Source organism: Eumetopias jubatus, unplaced genomic scaffold, assembly GCF_037043125.1.
Source record: "Eumetopias jubatus isolate StellerSeaLion01/CBP00866 unplaced genomic scaffold, mEumJub1_p1.0 scaffold_7, whole genome shotgun sequence".
In the NCBI taxonomy this organism is placed as follows: Eukaryota; Metazoa; Chordata; class Mammalia; order Carnivora; family Otariidae; genus Eumetopias; species Eumetopias jubatus.
This window is the reverse complement of record NW_028274813.1, coordinates 36490640-36511832: the sequence shown is the minus strand read 5'-3', so window position 1 is coordinate 36511832 and position 21193 is coordinate 36490640. Positions and strand designations below refer to the sequence as shown.

Sequence of the window (21193 nt, the reverse complement as noted above, 5' to 3'; positions counted from 1 at the left end):
CAAAACCACAGTGACATATCATCTCACACCTGTCAGAATGGCTAGAATAAAAAAGACAAGAAATAACAAGTGTTGGTGAAGATGTGGAGAAAAAGGAACCCTCACGTACTGTTGGTGGGAATGCAGAGTGGTGCAGCCGCTGTGGAAAACAGTATGGAGGTTCCTCAAAACATTAAAAATAGAATCACCATATGATTCAGTAATTCCACTACTAGATATTTACCCAAAGAAGATGAAAACACTAATTCAAAAAAATATATGCACTCCTGTTTATTGCAGTATTATTTACAATAGCCAAGATACGGAAGCTACCCAAATGTCCATCAATAGATGAATGCATAAAGATGTGGTGTAGATATACAATGGAGTGTTGCCATTTGAGACAACACGGATGGACCTGGAGGGTACTATGCTAGGTGAAAGAAGTCAGAGAAAGACAAATGCCATATGATTTCACTTTCATGTAGAATCATGTAGAATCTAAACAAACAAAAAGCGGAAACAGACCCATAATACAGAAAACAAACTGATGGTTGCCTGAGGGGAGAGATGTCGGGGGTGCACAAAATGGGTAAAGGGCAGCGAGAGACAGCCTTCTGGTTATGGAAAGAATAAGTCACGGCAATAAAAGGTACAGCAGACAAAGTACAGTATAGGTTGTGTAGTGACATGGTAGCTACGCCTGTGGTGAGCACAGCATAATGTGTAGACTTGTGGAATCACTGTGTTGTGCGGCCGAAACTTATGTAACATTGGGTGTCAACTGTACTTCAATTAAAAAAAATCACTTGGTCTGCGAATTTGTAGCAATAGCTTCTGGTTCAGGGGTGATGAGAGGACAGGTTATAACAGAATTAGGAAAAGTTGATGGAAAAAGATGAAGAAACTTACTGCATATGTGCCACCAGCTTTCTTCTGTGAGCTTGTAAGCAGATCAAAGCTGGTACCTGTCAGTTGCTAGGAATAGCGCTGTAACTCAACCGACAAAGGGACATCCTTTGGAATTGCTAGGTAGATCATAAATAATGCGGTGCCAGTGAAGACTAGGAAAAAATGATGGGAAAAAATGATGACCTTCCAATCACCCCATTAACGAATTACCTGTGTGCCTACTTCGTCCTGTCATGCTATACTTTCTGATCAGGCTCTGAAGATGAGATAGAAGTCTCTTTCCTCCTGCTGACACAGTTTTCCAGTGCTCAAAAATAAGAGACCTGTTGAGCTATGAAAAAGATTTTTAGGAATCTTTTCTAGAAATTTCTGACAAAGCCAGAAAAGTTTTCTAATATTTAATTTGTGTCGAGAGTATTTTCCTCATTATGAAGATATACAGGTTCCATAGCAAATAAATTGGAGAACTGACCCTGAACTAAATAATACCTTATTCCCCATTTTCTTGTCCTTTCATTAAAATAAAAACAAACATGTTTCTCTTACTGGAGCAGAAATATGCATTCACCATTTGAAATTTTAAAAATGCAGATAAGCAAAAGGAAGGAAATAAAAATCATCAATAATTCTGTTCATGAGACATAATCTCTATTCAAGTTTTATTTTTGAGTTGAAAAAAATTCTAATCATAATAATCCAAAGTAAATGCCAATCTCTTTCTTTTTCTTTCTTTCTTTCTTTCTTTCTTTCTTTTTTTCTTTCTTTCTTTCTTTCTTTCTTCTTTTTCTTTCTTTCTTTCTTTCTCTCTTTAAGATTTTATTTATTTATTTGAGACAGAGTGTGGGCACACAAGCAGGGAGAGGGGGAAACAGACTCCCCGCTGAGTGACATGGGGCTCCATCCCAGGACCCTGGGATCATGGCCTGAGCCAAAGGCAGAATTTTAACGGACTGAGCCACCCAGGAGCCCCTCAACATTTCTTTAAAAAATGGAAATTCTCTAGTGTTTGAGGTTTCAGAGACACCAGAAGAATATTAAGATTTATTGCCTAAGCAAACCACAGTCATTTCAAAATAGCTATGCCATTTATAAAAGTGTGCCTATTGATTTATATGAATTTTAAAAACACAATTCCACACCATTCCACTTGATTTAGAATCTTTAATGCCACTACGTTCTTTTTTTTTTAAAGATTTTATTTATCTATTTGAGAGAGAGAGAATGAGAGATAGAAAGCACGAGAGGGAAGAGGGTCAGAGGGAGAAGCAGACTCCCTGCTGAGCAGGGAGCCTGATGTGGGACTCGATCCCGGGACTCCCGGATTGTGACCTGAGCCGAAGACAGTCGCTTAACCAACTGAGCCACCCAGGTGCCCAATGCCACTACATTAATTCTTTACCCAGTCTTTGGTTAGGTGCCTGAAGATGGTCCATTATTTTCGTTTGTGTAACTTTTATTTGAAAAGGAAAAGTCAGGCTCTGAGGAGCCCCTGGAAAGGGCTCTTCTGTGCTGATTCTTTCTGCACTGGGAAGAATGCTCTCTGCACTGGGAAGTTGGAACACAGATGAGATGGCCTTGGGCAGTTTGGTTGCTAGACCCTGGTGACTCTGTGAGCCCGGGACACGCCCTTGTTCCTCTTTCTGCCTTCCTTTTCCACACCCTTTCTAGCTTCTCAATTCAGACCCCGAGAAATCTCTCAAAGCTTTTTTTCTACTTTGTTCCAGTTTTTCATGGGCCCTATTTAGCAAGTAAATTCCTCTCTGGAGATGTTGACTGTTTCTCACAAAAACCAGTTGTGTTGGAAATATCATCATAAATTGTCTTCAGTCAGGGCCTTATGACTTTGGCAGCACGTTCTGAGAAATAATGGTACTAAGACAATATTTGGGTTAATAATCTAACACTTCCAACTGATTCAGTCTTTAAAGTTTAGTTTTACTTTTTTTTAAGATTTTATTTATTTATCTGTCTTGAGAGCACAAGCAGGGGGAGCGGCAGGCGGAGGGAGAAGCAGACTCACCGCTGAGCAAGGAGCCCAACGCGGGACTCCATCCCAGGACCCTGGGGTCATGACCTGAGCCGAACGCAGACGCTTAACAGACTGAGCCACCCAGGCACCCCAGTTTAGTTTTACTTTTGATGGACATATTTTAGAAGCTCTAAGAAATTCTTCAGTAAATAAAAAATTACTATATTTTATTGACTTGCTTGCTAATAAATTTTCCCTGTTAAAAACAGAAACCTCTTGGGCAAATACAGTTAACCCTTGAACATCATGGGGGTGAGAGGCACTGATCCCCCTCGCCTCACCACACACACAGTTAAAAATCCATATATAACTTGACTCTCCCCAGACTTAACTACTAATAGCCTACTATTGAAGCCTTACTGGTAACAGTCAATTAACACATATTTCGTATGTTATATGTATTACATACTATATTCTTTTAATCAAGTGAGCTATAGAAAAGGAAATGTTAAGAAAATCATAAAGAAGAGAAAATGTATTTTTAGCACTGTAAAATATCTTTGTACAAGTGGACCTGCGCAGTTCAAACCCATGTTCAGGGGTCAGCTGTGGTTATTTTAAGGTCTACACTTCTTTCACTAATACATTCTTTTTCTTCAGCTTTAATTTACAATGTTGTTAATCTCACCTACCAGTTTAGCACAGAAACAGTTGATTCTCTGGTTAGCAATTTGTTCTCTATTGTTCTGTTTTTATTTTAAAGTCTTCCCTCTCCATTTAATACCTTACATTTGATGAATAGTGAATGGCAATGAGTGATGTCTCAGAGACATTCTTATTAAATTCCAGGTATTATTTGAATAATGCTAATGGGATCATTTGGAGTGAAATGCTGTTTTATAATAAGTGCTCTCCTGACAGTCACATCTCTCTCCGGCTTCAGGTGTGGGGCGTGCCTTCTCCTTTGCTTCCACAGCACCTTCTACATACATTTATTAGAGGATTTCACTCAGTATTGTGTTCATTTGTCATTCTCAGAAAATTGAATTCCTTGGGGCACCTGGGTGGCTCTGTTGGGCGACTGAGTCTTGATTTCAGCTCGGGTCATGATCTCAGGGTTGTGGGGATGAGCCCTGTATTGGGCTCTGTGCAAAGCATGGAGCCTGCTTAAGATTCTCTCCCGCTCTGCCCTACCCCGGCCCTGTTGGCATGTGCATTCTCTCTATCTCTAAAAAAAAAAGAAAAAAAAAAAGATTGATTCCTGAGAGCAGGAGCTATCCTGTTTAAACACTTGTTGAACAAATGAATGACAAAAAGAGTAGATAAAATATGGCAGTTTTAGCTAGCTCTATGAGGTACCAGCATGTATTGGTTAAGAGCGTAGACTCTGAAGCCCAAACTACCTGGATTCAAATCTTTGTTTCATCATTTATTAGCTATGTGTCCATAGACAACTGTATGTGACATTTTGTTTTGGTTTTTCAAATATGGGGATAATTAGAGTACCCAGCTCTTACAGTTGTTATAAAGATTAAATGAGGTTGTATATGCAAAATGCTCAGAACAGTGCCTATGTATAGTAAGTGCTATGTAAGTATTTGCTGCCATTGCTATTATCCTCCCTTTAAAAATATAGTTCTGGCATGGAATAGTGGATGCCCTTAGGAAATTCATTCAGGAATTCAGTTTTTCTCCTGTTATCATGAAGAGGTGTTTTGTCTTCACTTTGGGTTCAGGAGCCCTTGGGTATGGGAAGGGGTAGTAGAGGTCCTCAATACATCAAAAGGTGAGAACATTTGTAGCTTTATCAATCATCAGGCTACACAGGCTCACTTGAACAGCATTTTCATTTTGGTTAGTATTATCAACTCAGTATAGTAACACTGTTAAATCAGGCAGGCTCTGATTCATCTTAATTCCAAGGATAAGACAAATTAATTATTAACTAATAGTTTATTTGGTAGGTAAAATCTTTAACAACAGTGATCCATGGAAGAGATAACAAAGGAGTTTTGGATGATAAACAGAGTGGGGAAGACGGAAGTGAAAGTTTTGTTTTGTTTTGTTTTGTTTGCAACTTCTAAGATTTTATTAACATGAGTTTTTAAAAACAAGCATCCATACCAGTGTGGGGGTGAGGATGGGAGAAGAGGAGAGAGCCGGACAGGGCAGGGGAAGGAATTCTCCTCATTGGCATTACAGCTCCAGGTTCATTCCATCCTAGATTGCATAGTTCCCCCAGAGACATGTTGTCCTTAAAAATCGTGTACCACTTCTTCAGGATGATCTTCTTCCAGTGGGTGCCATTTTGGCCTGTGATCAGCTTCTTAAGGTCCTCCATTTTTTCATCAGTGTTGCACTTGATGGGCCCCTCACTCCTTAGCTGGTCATTACAAACAACCTCGATCAGGAAATGCCTGGAACCCCGCCAACGCCACAACCTCTTCACTCAAGGCCCGAAAGATTTTTGAAGTCTGACTCTAGCATTAACTGTTGGGTGATTTTTATTCTTTGTATAAAATGGTCTGTTGGATATGATTGATTGTATCTGTTGGGCTCAGGTTTATTTTTAGTTGTCTCCCTCCCAATACCTTATTATAGAGAATTTCTAATGTACAGGAAAGGCAAAGGCTTTTACAGTGAACACCCATAATATTCTCAACACACAGATTCTACCACTAATGTTTTGCTCTACTTGCTCGATCAGGTATCTGTACATTTGTCCATTCTTCTATTCATTCCCTAATACATTTTATTTTATTTTTTTAAAGATTTTATTTATTTATTTGACAGAGAGAGAGGGAGACAGTGAGAGAGGGAACACAAGCAGGGGGAGTGGGAGAGGGAGAAGCAGGCTTCCCGCGGAGCAGGGAGCCTGATACGGGACTCGATCCCAGGACGCTGGGATCATGACACAAGTCGAAGGCAGACACTTAACGACTGAGCCACCCAGGCGCCCCTCCCTAGTACATTTTATATTTTTATATACTTGGTTAGGTTTATTTTGATTAGAAAGTCATCATCTGTGTGGGAAAAGTCAAGTTTTTCAGCCCTCAGGATACTAACAGTGGCAAACACATACATGAAGCAGTAGAGTTGCACAGCAAGAATTAACTCTTACTGGAAGCATTCTTTAAGAGTCAAAGTGGGGGTTGAGAGAGAAATGTGTGGAAAAGTAAGTGCTTGGGAAAATAATTCAATATAATAGATAACCTCATCCAAACATTCTTTTTGATATACTTTTTTTTAGTTTCACTTTGCAAGCTATGCAAGCTCAGTTATTGTTTCCAGTGAATGGCAACATTTATGGAGCAAAAAGGAACTAAGTTAAATAAAAAGTTATAAAGAAAATTCTTGCAGGTTGAAGTGAACAATAAAATGCACACAAAGGCTGAAGATGTTAGTTTGTGTCAACTCTCCTTCCTCTAAAAGCAAGTTATGGGTTCTCACTGGGTAGCTTTCCTTTTCCCCACCAGAGTAGAATCCACAGTGCTAGCTCGTTGGGAGTCTTTCCAGCAACTTGGATAGGTCACAGGGCAAAATCTTGATTATGATTCAAAAAAGAAGGCGTAGTCACTTGTTCCTCAGGAACTACGGAAACACTCACTAGAAAACTGCTTCTGTTGAAGGGTGGTTTTCGTTTGTTGTTGCTCTCTGGCAATGCATGTTTACTAGAAATGCCGACTTGCAGTCACTAATGAGCATTTCTCCCTTTTACTTTTAGTTCACTTCTTTAACTGAGATGGATATGATATGATATGATATAATCTCCGTTGAGTCAAAGGATGGCATCAAGTCCTGTGCCTCCCACCGAGGATGAACAGGTTTCCTTGGGCATCGATGATCGCCATATTTCACTGCAAGGTAACTGAGATTGGGTGGGGGTAACACCCATAGTAACTGTGGAAACCTTACCTCCATCTTTCCATCTACTGCTCTCTGTCTCTCTTTTTAGTTTTCCAATTGTAGAACCTTTCAGTATATGTAAATGTCTTTATGCTACCTCAGCTCTCTAAGAAAGTAAGAAATACCTGCAAGGAATTTGGTATCACGGTTTCTCACTCTGAGTGTATGTATTTTATTTGTAGTGAAGACAGTTAACCATGGTTTGCTTGGAATTGTTTGCACTTATTTTGCATCTTTTTGCATAGCCTCTTTTATTTATTTGTTTATTTATTTATTTTAAAGATTTATTTATTTATTTGAGAGAGAGAGAATGAGAGATAGAGAGCACGAGAGGGAAGAGGGTAAGAGGGAGAAGCATACCCCCCGCTGAGCAGGGAGCCCGATACGGGACTCGATCCAGGGACTCCAGGATCATGACTTGAGCCGAAGGCAGTCGATTAACCAACTGAGCCACCCAGGCGCCCTGCATAGCCTCTTTTAAATGTACATCCTTATTTTGCACAAAAAGAAAAGAACAGTAGTATGATCGTAAGTGAATGACCCTTCAATCCTGTGAATTCTGTGTGCATTTATGCAGACTCAGCACTGTCTGTATTTTTTTTTTAAGTGCTTCTTGTGGAGTTTAACAATATTTGTTTTGTACTTTGAAAATTCATTAGATTTTTCACCTTTATTGATAAAGCAAATTTTGAAGTTGAGTAAAGTTAGCTAGTATAAAAGAAATAAGGCCATGGTAAGCCTTTGAAATATTTTATGAGACTCTGTATTTTAAAGTAATCTTTGAGATTATGTACAGTTTTTATTATTTATTTGAGAGAGAGAGAGAGAAAAAGAGAGCAGGGGAGGAGCAGAGGAAGGAAGGATAAGCAGACCTCATGCTGAGTGCAGAGCCTGACATGGGGCTCGATCCCAGGGCCCTGAGATCATGACCTGAGCTGAAATCAAGAGTTGGACGCTTGGGCGCCTCAGTTGGTTAAGCGACTGCCTTCGGCTCAGGTCATGATCCCGGAGTCCTGGGATCGAGTCCCATATCAGGCTCCCGGCTCAGTGGGGAGCCTGCTTCTCCCTCTGACCCTTTCCCCTCTCATGCTGTTTCTCTCTCTCTCTCTCTCTCAAATAAATAAATAAAATCTTAAAAAAAAAAAGAGCTGGACGCTTAACTGACTGAGCAACCCAGGTGCCCCGAGATTATGTACAGTTTTATACAACATTTTAGAATGTTACTTAGAAGCCATAGATTTTGAGTCATTTATTTTTATTTATTTTTCACTTTATTTTTTATTGAGGTGTAATTGACACACAACATCTTATTAGTTTCAGGTATACAACATAATGATTTAATATTTGTATATACTGTGAAATGATCACCACAGTAAGTCTGTTTAATATCCATTACCATGCATAATTATAGATTTTGTTTTCTTATGATGAGAACTTTTTAGATTAGCAATTTTCAAATACACTATACAGTGTTACTAACTACAGTTGCCATGCTGTCCATTCCTTGTATTTGTGTCATTCATGACAAAGATCCCAAAATGACTTTCTTTTCTGATACTTTCTTTTTAATTAAAAATATGTTTTGGATGGTTAGCTTCTTGACTTTGGGGTCAAGAGCTATTGCAATAGGCTACACCTACATGTATCGGGCTTTTTTTTTTTTTTAAAGATTTTATTTATTTATTTGACAGAGAGAGACACAGCGAGAGAGGGAACACAAGCAGGGGGAGTGGGAGAGGGAGAAGCAGGCTTCCCGCGGAGCAGGGAGCCCGATGCGGGCCTCGATCCCAGGACCCTGGGATCATGACCCGAGCCGAAGGCAGATGCTCAATGACTGAGCCACCCAGGCGCCACCATGAATCGGGCTTTTAAAAATAAATATCATGTAATTTGTATAGACTAAGAAACATGTAATATGTTGAAGTAGTACTTGAGGTAAGAATTTTAAAAAATTTCAGTAAGTACATTTTTTATAGTGTCATATAATACCCATAAGCAACTGGAATTAAATTTTCACTTAACTGGGTGAGGAGATGGGTAGAATAGACGAGGGGATTAAGGAGGGCACTTGTGGTGATGAGCACTGGGTGATGCACAGAAGTGCTGAGTCTCTGTATTGTACACCTGAAACTAATATAACGCTGTATGTTAACTCTACTGGAACTTAAAATAAAATAAAATTACATTAAAATTGTTTCATTTAACTGTGGGAAAAAGAAGCCCTGATGTTCTTGTTTTTCCTCTGAAGTTTTGGTTGCATGTGAGTAATAACTCATATGACCTAAAACATATCAGGAAGAGGTGCATCAATAAATAGTAAGATAAACCTAATTTCTATTGCTGGCTCTGGCACTTACTAGTTCTTTGAACTTGGACAAAAGACTATCTGTTTTGAGTCACAGTTTGCTCATATTTCAAATACGGGTGGTAATGCCTATGTTGCACCTATGTTTTGAAGATGAACAATAATGCATAATGCATGCAAAGGGCCTAGCTCAGTACCTGACACAGAGTAGGAGTTTAATAAATGCAATGTAACTTCTTTTTGAATATTTACAGTCAAAATCTTTGTCCCAAAAGGTTTCTTGTCTAGGAGCACCCAGCTAGAGTAGAAACTGCTTAGTGTATAGAAAAAAATTGTCAACCAGAGTCTGGTTTTACTGTTTTGTTTTGTTTTGACAATTCTATTCAATGGTTTCCTATCTATCCTAGGATAGTCTGGACTTCTTGGTGTGGTTCACAGGCTGGTGCTCCTTTTTCTCTGTCCCCTTCTCCCGCCTCACCCCCATCATCACCCTGTGGTCTAGCTGTACAGCTGCCCGAGGGCCCACACCCCCCCTGCCTGTGTGCTTTGGTTCAGGCTGTCCCCCGGCAGTACCCCCCCACCCCCCGTGTCCTCCTCCCCCTGGAAGAAGTCCAGCTTGCCTATCCCTCATCCATCCCTTACCCATCCCAAAGTCAGCCAGACTCAGCCTCCTCCTGAGCCCTGCTCTCTCTCTGGCTGAGATTCACACTCCCGTCTCTTCTCCCAAAGTACTTATTTTAGCACTTACAGTATTGTAAGTTTATATTGGATTATGGTATTATAATTATAATTATATTTCATAATGTTTTCTTCCTCACTGCAGTGCACTCCAAGACTTTTATGTCACAGGCTCTAGCTTACATAACACTCTTAGGCACATGATCTCATTCAGTCCTCAGATAGATATCTTTATCTTGGAGGTACGGAGAATGAAGCTGTGGCTCAGGAAGACGGAACTAATCTCCCAGAGTCACACAGCTAGTGAGCAGCAGAGCCGGGGTGTGACCTGGAGCATAGTTTTCTTTCCACTGCACCATCCCCCTCACATGTCAACACATGTAGACACATTCGAAGAACAATTTGAAAAAGGAATTTCCCTAACACTCTCTTTGGAAAGTCTACTTAAATCTTAATCCATGGGATGGATTGGCATCCTCAAGTAACATTAATGATCTCAGGTTTGTAAGTAGCTTAAAACAATTAGCAAGTTACTGAGAAACGAGTGGTTTCTTATAGCATGTTTTGAATTATACTAAGTTAATACAATCTGCTTTACAGTAAGAGATGAATATGGACTGTGTGGCAATGGGAATGTGATATACATGCACTACCAATGTGAATGATTTTTCTTTATAACCCATTTAGGGGAACATGGTGCTGGACGCATCACTCTGTGGGGGGAGGGGTGGAAAGCCAATACTGTACTGTGGTCAGATTTACACCAGGTCAGTGCTGCTCACATTAGCCAGGTACACTCAGGGATGTCAACCATGACTATAGAATGATGGCTTAACTGTGAAATGAATAGATTTCTCAAGGTTAAGTTCTATATTATTATTAGCAGATTTATAATTCTTTGAGCCTGAGTTGAAGAAAGAAGGAGAGAAAGAAAGGAAGAAAGAGTGAGGAAGGAAGGGACGGAGGGAGGGAAGAAGGAACTTATATATATTTCTGAAGGTAACTTTGGTTTCATACCAGGATTATTAGCTATTTGGACAAAAAATTGATAGATGATATTATGTAACTTAGCTACTCCTGAATGGCAGGCTGTTGGCAATAGTCTTAAAAGCATTTGGCTTTGTACACTATGTTATCAGACCTGTATTTCACAAAATTCACATGTGCTTAATGGTCCTTGGAGTAATATGAGAAAAAAGAGATTTTATGTAATATGAGAGGCTCAGGTCACCACTCGTAAGGAAGTTTTTTCCTTCCAATTTCAGAACATTTTTTTAGAGACAGAGCCCTATTTAACTTATAACGCCTACTTTATTTTAGCCAAACATATCTAAGATAAGACAATTATGCCATACCCTGACTTGGAATAATATAGTCAAGAAAAAATTAAGATGTCTGCATTGAAATGTAGTGAGTCATCGTTGATATGCTATGAAAGCAGAAACAGATTTCCATGTGTGCAGGGCCTACAATGAATCAGGCCCAGGAAATTAGGCAGTTCTTTGCTGAGATTCATAAAGCAGGACAGCAAACAAGCAACTTCATGTATCTTTTTGTTCATCTTTTGTGTGATCTTTGAGAAAATGTCCTTATGAAGGGGATGAAGGGATTTTTGAAGGCCCTTACTGTAGGGAGATATTTATGTTCTCAGTCTAGTAAGGAGCATAGTGTTGAAATGTTTGGATTGTTGGGAAGGGAAAGAAATGGCATTGGTGAATTTGAGCAGCTTAATGTAAAAATGGAATTTATCTTAGTTTAGTGCATATTATACTACTACAGATGGTCCACATTTTAAATAAAGTGATATATGAAAGTTCAGGCTATGAAAATAATAAACATAATTTTATTATGTTTAATAATTTAACAATTATTTGCTTTACCAAAGGGTCCATTATAGAATTTCTTTAAATCTTTCCATTGGCTTTGTTATCTGGCAGAATAACAGGTGCTTTCTTTCATTTTTATCCTAAGAAAATAGTAAATACATATTTTGTATGAAACACCGGTGCTGAGCTCTTCAGGTGAGGAAAGGTGTGTTGAGGGAACAATTCTTCAGAGTATTGGATAGCTATGATTGTGGAAGCAGTAACGGGTGAAGTTGGATGAGTATCACAGAATTTTCAAGTTGGAAGGGGCCTTCTTTGCCATTCAATTTAATTTGAGACCAAACTAGGAATTTCTTCAGTAATATTTCTGCGACTGAGATCCCTGAGGGAGCTGAATCCAAACTCAAGAAGTTTGGGGATTTTTGCCTTTAGGCAGTGGGTAGCTACCGGGTCGTGAGAGTGAGAGTATGGTTGGAGGTCAAAATTGTACTTTAGGAGGTCAGTCTGGCTTTGGGGGTGTAGGGAGACTTGAAGTGGGCCAGAGAGTGGAGTAGGAGAAGCCAGTTGGAAAGGTTTGCACACATCTGGGTGTTGGGTAACATTTGCCTGGATCGGAGGTAAGCGGTGAATCTGAAAGTAGGGACAAATGTGGAAACTGTCAGGGTGGAGGGCTCAGCGGGATTCTGAAACTACTGAATATGGATCCTAGTTAGAGAGGCTCCAGGGTCTAGAAGCTGAGCTGCTTGGGGTGATAACAGTACAGCTATCAATGTCCACGTTATTAACTCTTTCTGTTTAGTGTTTCTCACTAAATATTTAATAGCATCAAATAAGAAGGCCACGGGATATTATTTTCTATTGATGTGCTTAAGGTACATTGTTGTAGATAAAATATACTGCTTACAAGGAAACTCTTGAGAACTTCATGTCATGGGAAGAGTGAAAGCACGACACAGGTAGAGGACCCGTTTAAAAGTCAAATTAGTAATGAGTGAAATTGCCGGACGAGGCTGACTTCACCCTGTGCTATTGTAAACAGCAGCGACGGCATTCTTGAACTGTTTTGGACACTTTCTTTACATATTTCAGATTTCAGTTATTTCTTTAGAACATGTGAATAGAATACTTTGTTGGCCACAAAAGGGTATGATAAATTTATGTAACAAGAGCAAAGTGCTTTTAGCAATGAGGGAGGCCAGTGCTTTAGAAAAATAGCATTTGAATACAGAACGTTATCATTAATTAGACAAAGAACTAGGAAGGAGTGTGTATTGATTATGTTTGCCACCGCACGAGGAGTTAACTTGCATGCAGTCCTGCCAAAACGCTGATGGATGGTTAAAACCTGTATAAAATCACCTTCAGCCCAGTTCCTGTGTCATTTCAAACAATGCTCATATGTTTGATTTAGTGTTATTGTCCAGATGATATATTTTAAAAGATTAAAAATCCCTCTATGCCTTCTGGATAGACATTACTTGGTAGGGCTTGATAGTGAAACACGGGTCCCTGTGGTTAGGTTATTACTCCATTGAACTTTATTTATTATTTACCGAGTATCCATCTAAAGGAGGCTTTCAATTTATGTGATATTTTTAGACATTATTCATGTTCAGTGGGCTAGATAATAAACATAATAATGTGATGTAATGTTTAATTTTATTCAGTTGCTCAGTAAACCCTGAGCACCGACCATGTGTGGTAGGCTTGTTGTTACGGGGACAAAAACGTGAATAGATTGAGCACCTTCGAGAAGCATGTGGTGCAGCTGGGCTTCCGCTTGTTAATATCATGTGAAAGTAGGAAAATGAGCTGGGATGCAGATTTAATCATTGTTTTTTTTTTAATTTTTAAAGATTTTATTTGTTTATTTGACAGAGAGAGAGCGAGAGAGGGAACACAAGCAGGGGGAGTGGGAGAGGGAGAAGCAGGCTTCCTGCTGAGCAGGGAGCTTGATGCAGGGCTTGATCCCAGGACTCTGGGATCATGACCTGAGCCGAAGGCAGACGCTTAACTACTGAGCCACCCAGGTGCCCCAGATTTAATCATTCTTATGTAACGAAGTCCTTCTTGCTCCTAATTTTGGATCCAACATAAAACTTGACCAAAATATGACTGAATATGCTGTCTGGGGTATCTTTTCACATTTCAGGTGTAGGGAGGTGAAGAATGAATGTGTTTTCTATATAATACTGTCTGCAAGTTGAGTTATCTATCCCTCTCACTGTAAAAATCAAACATTTTCTTAAGAACTTCCCTGGAGTTAGTTGTCTTCTTGCTGAACCTCTTATGATTGTTTTTTCATCCTAGAGTTTCTGCTCATTCTTGGACATTGCTTGCTTTAATAAGCCTTCTTAGTTCCTCCAAGTGTGTATGAGGTGCCCTGCGTAGGATACTCCTGCATCTTTATTGCCAGTGACGTTTCTGACATATTTCAGGCTTTTGGTAAACAACTGTGTACTGAATAACTGGTCATTTCCAATATAAAAAAAATATAAAACACCCTGAAATAGAAGAAGGGTTCAGTGTTCAGGAAAACCAGTGAGAGAGGATGGAAACATGGATCTCTTCAGACATGAGGCAGTGAGGTGTATTTATGGTGTTCGCAGGCTCTGTGGTGGTTTACTTTTGTGTTTCTGAAATTCTGTTTACTTTATGGCGGTGAGTAAATGAAACCATGTAAAGTCTGAGAAAGAGGAATGGGATTAATAAAAGGCTTCTGGGTAGAATTTCCACCCTTTTACAGCCAGATCCCCAATGTGGAATTTTGATGGAAATGATGAATGAAGAGTAAGGTAAGGACATGTACTATCAGGCAGTATTTCTGCTTCCCTAATCAGTTCATACTGCTTAGTTATTAGGAATGAAAGCAAATCATCTCTGGGGTCTTTTTTAGGGATTAGGTGATTGTTATACCCAGAGAAAATAATCAAATCATGGTTCTTCCCCGACTATCGGTGCTGTACTGTCCCAACACAGAAGCTTCTAGAAAGTTCCTGATATCGTAGTACCTGATGATGTCCTTTGCTGTGTTTTCCTGGAAGATTACTTGCCTTGATATTGTAAAGCTTTATAATCTTAAAATGTTCCAATTAAGCGAAGAATAAAATAGCTCTGTAAGCAGTAGTATTTGCACTGTATAGTTTCTTTAAGAGAGAAAATAAATTTTTTTTCTTAGATTGTATATATACAGTTTTGGCCTCTGGGAACTTTGGTTTTGTTTTTGCCAAGAGTGTGGGGATAAGCTTACTTTATTCTGGGTCAGTTACATTTTGAAAACTAGGGCAAGATAAATCCAGGGTCATTTAGAGTCCTGTTAAAGTAGGTTAACAAAGATCTCATTCATTCCTTATAGAAATCAGAATCCTTTTTAATTAGCCCCATGGGAGATACAAGAGTTTTCTAAGCTTTTGTGTATGTGTGTGTTTCAGGAGGGAGTAGAATTATTCAGAGCTTGAAGTAGTATATTAGGAAAAATAAAACTTGAAATAATTTCCTCTTGAAAATGGGAAAGTAAGAAGTCAATAGAAGATATTAATTTATAACCATTTGATGGGGTTAGTGCGTGATTTTACACTTTAAAAATTAGAGGTTATTCTAAATGTGCATCTTCAAGAGATTACCTCTCCCATCTGATTTCAGCGTTGATGATTACAATTTCTCTGATGGCTGTGTTTTTCTAAAACATTCAGGGGAATTTTGATAAAAGATAATTGCATTTGTTGTTCTCAATATATGTGTGAGAACTGAAGGTTACCACCACCAGGTATTTTTAGAATCATTTAAAAATAGTACATAAAGGGATAGGAATGATTTATCAGAGAAGTGAAATGTTCAGAGTTCTAAATGTGTGTTTTTTTGGAGGAGAGACATGAGATTCTGGGTCAATAATCTCTCCTAGTCATTGACAGTCTGTGCGGTGATGCATGTTGAATGAGCATAGAGAGAAAATGGCAGAAGAATGGCCGCGCACGCTTGCTCTCTGCCCCCAGGCTGGAGCAGCACTCATTGGTCATGCCTTGGTCTTTTCCGTCTTTGTTGCTCAGGATCTACCAATTGCATCAGTAGCTAAATGTTATAAGATGAAAGGCACCTGGCTCAAATCAGAACACAAACAGCCTTTATCAAATTTGAATAACATTTAAGATCTTTCCAAAACATTGTCATTGTTGGCCCTGTCTTCAGTTAAGCAGGATTATTAATAGTGAGGACTAGTTCTGCTGTGTGTCTCTGTCTGCTTCAGTCTGAATGTTTACATGGAGAACTTCTAGCATGGTTTGATGTCTTCAGAACAAAATGTTTCAAAAGTATAGGTGGATCCACACTTAGCAATTCATCACACAGTTATGGTTTTTCTGAGTACAGGTGAACCTGTTCATTGATACTTTCATGTAGTGTGTATCTCCTGAGACCCTACACTGTATCAGGCACTATTTTGGGTTAAGAGAATACTGAGGTGAACAACTCCAACAAGCTTCATATGCCCACAGTGCTTGTATTTCAATTATTAGAGAGACAAAGAATAAATAATGAAGAAAAATATCAGCCCATGAAAGGTGCTATGGAGAGGATTAAAAATGGGTTTATGTGATGATTTCCTGCTTTCTTTAGATCAGGTGGTCAGTGAAGGTCTTTGAGGAGGAGACATTTAAGGAATGATTATAACACAAAGGAGCTGCCAAGCAAAGAACAAGGGAAGAGCATTTCAGGCTGAGGCAGTACTAAAGGAAAAGCCCAAAGGTAGAAACAAGCTTGGTGAATTCAGGGAGCCTGGCATGGCTGGAATGTGGTGGGCATGGGATGGTATTGGACAGCAAGGCAAGGCAGAGCTGGATCAGGCAGGGGTTCGCCAGCTCTAAGGGAAGGTGCGTGAGGACGGTTTTAGTTAGGGGAGTAACATGATCCGATTCACATTTTCCAAAACATCACTCTGGCTGCTGGGTCGAGAGGGGATTATCTGAGAGGTGGGAGGGGAAGCAGCAAAGCCGGTTGGGATGCTTTTGTTGTCCAGGTGAACTATCAGAGTCGGTTGGATAGTAGTAGGGTGATAGGAATGGGATAAAGAATCATAGTTTTTTTGTTTTGTTTTGTTTTGTTTTTAAGGATACTTGTGAATGTTGGGATGTATGGAGTTGAGTAGTAAGAGAGATCAAGGATAACTTCTAAATTTTGCTTTGAGCAATTGAGTAGTTGGTTATGTAATTTATTGCAGTGAGGAAGACTGATTGGCAAGTTTTGGGGAGATCAAGAGTTTCTTTTTGCCATGATAGATATGAGATGCTCATTTGATACCCAAATGTACATGTCAAGTAGACAGATGTGAGGATCCAGAGTTCTAGGGAGGGGTAGAGATTTGGGAGCCATCAGTATGTGGCTGGTATATTTGCAATTAAAACCATGGCCTGGAAGAGATCACCCATGGAGTGTGTAGCTAGAGCAGACCTTTTGGATCTTTCAGTGTTTGTTTTTTTTTTAAGATTTTATTTATGTATTTGCCAGAGAGAGAGCACAAGCAGGGGAGCAGCAGGTAGAGGGAGAAGCAGGCTTCCCTCTGAGCGGGGAGCCCGATGTGGGACTCGATCCCAGGACTCTGGGATCATGATCTGAGCCGAAGGCAGATGTTTAACCAACTAAGCCACCCAGGCATCCCGGATCTTTCAGTGTTTAGAGGTAAAGCAGAAGAGGAAGAAAAGCAAGGGACACTGAGAGGGAGTAGCTAAGGCCAAAGAAGGCAAACCAGGTCAGTGTAATGGCATGGAAACTTCTAGATGAAGATATTTCCAGAAGTGGGGAGGGGTGCCTGGTGGCTCAGTAGGTGAAGTGTCTGCCTTTGGCTGCGGTCATGATCTCAGGGTCCTGGGATCGAGCCCTGCGTCAGGCTCCTTGCTCACTGGGGAGTCTGCTTGTCCTTCTCCCTCTGCCCCTCCCCCCGTTCTTGCTCTCTCACTCTCTCTCAAATAAATAAATAAAATCTTAAAAAAAGAAAGGGGTAATGTCAACTGTGTTGAAGAGACATGGCCCGTGGATTGGCCTCATAGAGTTAGTTGGTGGCTTTAACAGGGTTAGCCACGACTCAGGTGGTAGAGACAGAGCCTGCTGGGAGTGGGTGGAGGACAGACTAGAGGTGGTGGAAGTAGAAACAATGACTTAATCAACACTTTGAAGAAATTTTGCTGCGAAGGGTAGCGGAGATACCGTCCTTGTTGAAGCGAAACGTAGGAATTTTTTAAGGTAAGAGATACTACTCCATTATTTGTTTTTCTAAGTATAGGTTAATTTATCCTTAGATCCCAATTCATTTATTTGTTCATTCATTATTTGACAAGTGCTTTTGAACGCCTGTGGTGTACAAGACACTGTACTGAATACACGGGATGACACATAGAATGTGCTGTCCTACAATGTACCTTTTGAGTACAGGGAGACAACAAGTGCATAGACTAATACAGGATGATATGGGTGTGCTGTAGGAGAGAGGAGACATGGTACTCTGGAATTGCAGAGTAGGGGCACCTACCAGTCTTGGGGGTCAGGGAAGGCTTCCCAGAGGGAGTGATTTCTAAGTTTAGACCTAAAGTATGTTAGCACATGAACAGGGTGGAGATGAGGAGAGCACTCCAGGCGGTGGTAGCAGCATATTAAAGGCAGAAGGTGGCGCCGAACGTGGCACGTTCAAGGAAATGGATGCTCAGGGAGACCAAGGATTACAGTTTGAAGGAGAATGTAAGAGATGAGGCTATAAAAGGTCATGGGAATGTATAGGGGTTTGAGTTGTTTCCAAAGACCAAGGAGAAGTGATAGAAGGATTGTGAGTGGAGACATATTCAAAACTGGTTTTAGAAATCACCAGGCTGCAGTGTGGGGTGTGGTCTTAGGGGAGTGAATGTGGAGACAGAATGACCAGTTCAAGTCTGTTACGGCAGGTCAGCTGAGAGATAATGGTGTCCTGATATAGGAGGTACCTGTGAGGATGGAGAGAGATAGGTATCAAGAGATATCTAATCGGTAAAATTTTCAGGGTTTTAAATTCTTAAATTTTATCTTATTTTTAGCTTTATTGAAGTAATCATTAGGCCTTTTTGATTGACTGGGCATGGGAGAGGGAGGTGAGGGAAATATTAAAGATGATTCATATTTATTCTTGGGCAGAAGAGTGGATGATGGAACCATTCACTGAAAAAAAATGCAGGAGAACACTGTTAGTGGGCGAGGGCGTTGGTTAGAGATGACAACTCCCTTCTGGCAATGTTGAGTTTGAAGTGTCTATGGACTAACTAAGTGGGGATACCCACGAAGCTCAAGAGAAGCAGATACCTGGGCTGATGAGAAAGATTTGGAAGTCATTAGTATATAAATAGTAATTTGTTCCTATGGCGTAGATGAAAATATCTAGAAAAAGAGAACATTACAGAGATAGAAAAAGCAAAACAAGCTTATAACAGAGTCTGGGAAGGGATGTCACTAGAAGTAGGAAGAAAACCAGGTGAGTGTGATATCATGGAAACCAAAGAAGGAGAATGTTTCAAGAAGGAGAGAGTAGTAAACAGCATCAGAAGTTTCAAGATAAGAAATGGAGTCATTTCTTTGATTTATTCATTCCACAAATATTTATTGAGCAACTCAGATGAGTCAGAAGAGGGTGAGAAAGAGGAGAGCAAATAGCACCCCAAATTCTAGGTATTTTATCTGTATTGTGGGCTCATTTGCATGTGCTAGAAATACTCTCTTATGCAGAGAGCCAGGAGCTATGTTCCAGGGAGGCTGGAAACAAAAGCCTCAGTGTGAGAATCTCAGGTGTTGCACAGGGTGTGGTTTGCTCGTGTGGCAACACGAAGAGGCTGGATTCCACACGCTAAGGCCCAAAGTAGAAGTCATTTGTTGTATGTCACATATTTCCCCAATAAATTCAGTATTTAAATCTCTACATTGACTGGGGAAATATAGCCACAAAACCCCACTCCCTTCTCCCGCAGCCATTTAACTATTCATTCAACAAACATTTTCTGAATTCCTACCACATGTGGTAGAGCTGCAGGCAAAATGAGGAGCAAAATCAGACCCAGGCTCTCATGGAGCCAGTAGGCTAATGAGAAGGCACATGTTAATCAAATAATCTCACAGATATTCTCTCATATTTTTTGGGAAGAGTTTTATTGAGATAAGCCATCAAGGTGGAAAGGGGAAGAAGGTTAGATCTACTGGCTGAAGCTGGGAATGGATTGAAGGGAGCAGAGCAGACCTGGCTGGCCATGGGAGGAACAGGCCGGGGCTGATGGCAGATGGGGGTAGGAGAGCAAGGGGAGCCTAGTGGTATGGGAAGAAGAGGGTACCAGAGCTACATGGGAGCAAATTTGGCCGGATGTGCGGTAGGCTGTACTTGGGGGTGATGAAGGATGGTGGTGTTAAATCTGTGAGGTGGAAACTCTGGTGAGGACAGGTGAGGGGAGAGGGAGGGAAGCAGGGTGTGATTTTAGTCCTGGAATGCTGAGTCTGATGGGGGAGTGCTGTTTTTCTGTAGTGCCAGCACAGATTCTCCAGGGGAGAATATTGACATAAAAGAGTGTTGAGGGGGCGCCTGGGTGGCTCAGTGGGTTAAGCGTCTGACTCCTGTTTTCGGCTCAGGTCATAATCTCATGGGTGGAGGGATTGTTGGGCTCCGCGCTCAGTGGGGAGTCTGCCTGAAATTCTGCCCCTCCCTCCATTTTCTCTCTCTCTCAAATAAATAAATCTTTTAAAAAAAAGTGTTCAGATTAAGATATGGTTGCATGCTGTGCTTATGAGTTTTGTTAGTCAGGAGTTACCTTCTAAACTCAGCTCTTCTCATTCGGTAAGCGAGATCTCAGTCTTGGTACTATTTATTTTTCGTTCTTGCTGGCTTGTTTGTTTGCTTATGGTTGGTTGCAAGGAAATGTGTAGTAAGTTGTCCCCCTGCTTTTGCTGTTAGTTAATAGTTTCCCCTTTTGTAGTTCAGTGACACACCTTTTCCTGTTTATTCTTCAAATATTTTAGGCTTTTCTTATTTTGATTGTGCATGCCTGTATGCTTTTATTCCCTTTGTTTCTTCCTTTATTTCTGTTTGTTATCATCTCCATTAGAAACAATAAAAGAGGTGGCCTTATTATTTTTAGTTCCCTTTCTATTTGATAGCAGCTTGATTAAGATTCTTTGAGATGGCTGTTGGGACACATGGCTAAAACGTGTTGCGTTATTTTTCGAATTTAGTTATCCTTACCGTTTCTGTCCCAGCGGACCGTGAGTTGGCAGTGTTGTTTGAAGGAATGGCAACAAGGTCTCACTATAGTACCTGCCCTTTTGCTCAAGGCAGTTTATTCACCAAAGAAAGAAAGCGTCCAGGGGTTATTACAACAAGGACTAGAATAAGGCATAGGCCTAGTAACTGTTGTCAGTAAATTCTTCTCCATACAGTAAGACAGTTTGATCCTCCATACTCTTAATACTAAGTCTTTCAGTCAGCAAATATTTATTGAGTACTTCTTATCTACAGGGTACTGTGCTAAGGGGAAGCAAAACCACAAAAGCATAAATGTTTAAGGTTCATACATTGAGTAGGAGAGAAACCACACGCCCTTACGTGACTATAGTATATGAGCAGCAAGT

General features: G+C 40.2%; 1 protein-coding gene and 1 pseudogene across 1 annotated transcript in view; one reads left to right on the top strand and one right to left on the bottom strand.

The window, feature by feature from the left end:
* Window positions 1–5056: 5056 nt before the first annotated feature.
* LOC114221103 (ubiquitin-like protein 5 pseudogene) lies at window positions 5057–5944 on the bottom strand (annotated as a pseudogene).
* Window positions 5945–6645: 701 nt separating this feature from the next.
* SYNE2 (spectrin repeat containing nuclear envelope protein 2) overlaps window positions 6646–21193 on the top strand; it is a 261213-nt gene continuing 246665 nt past the window's right edge. Inside the window, exon 1 of the mRNA XM_028101704.2 lies at window positions 6646–6724. Coding sequence (XP_027957505.2) covers window positions 6646–6724 — 79 coding nt within the window. The remainder of the gene's footprint in view (window positions 6725–21193) is intronic.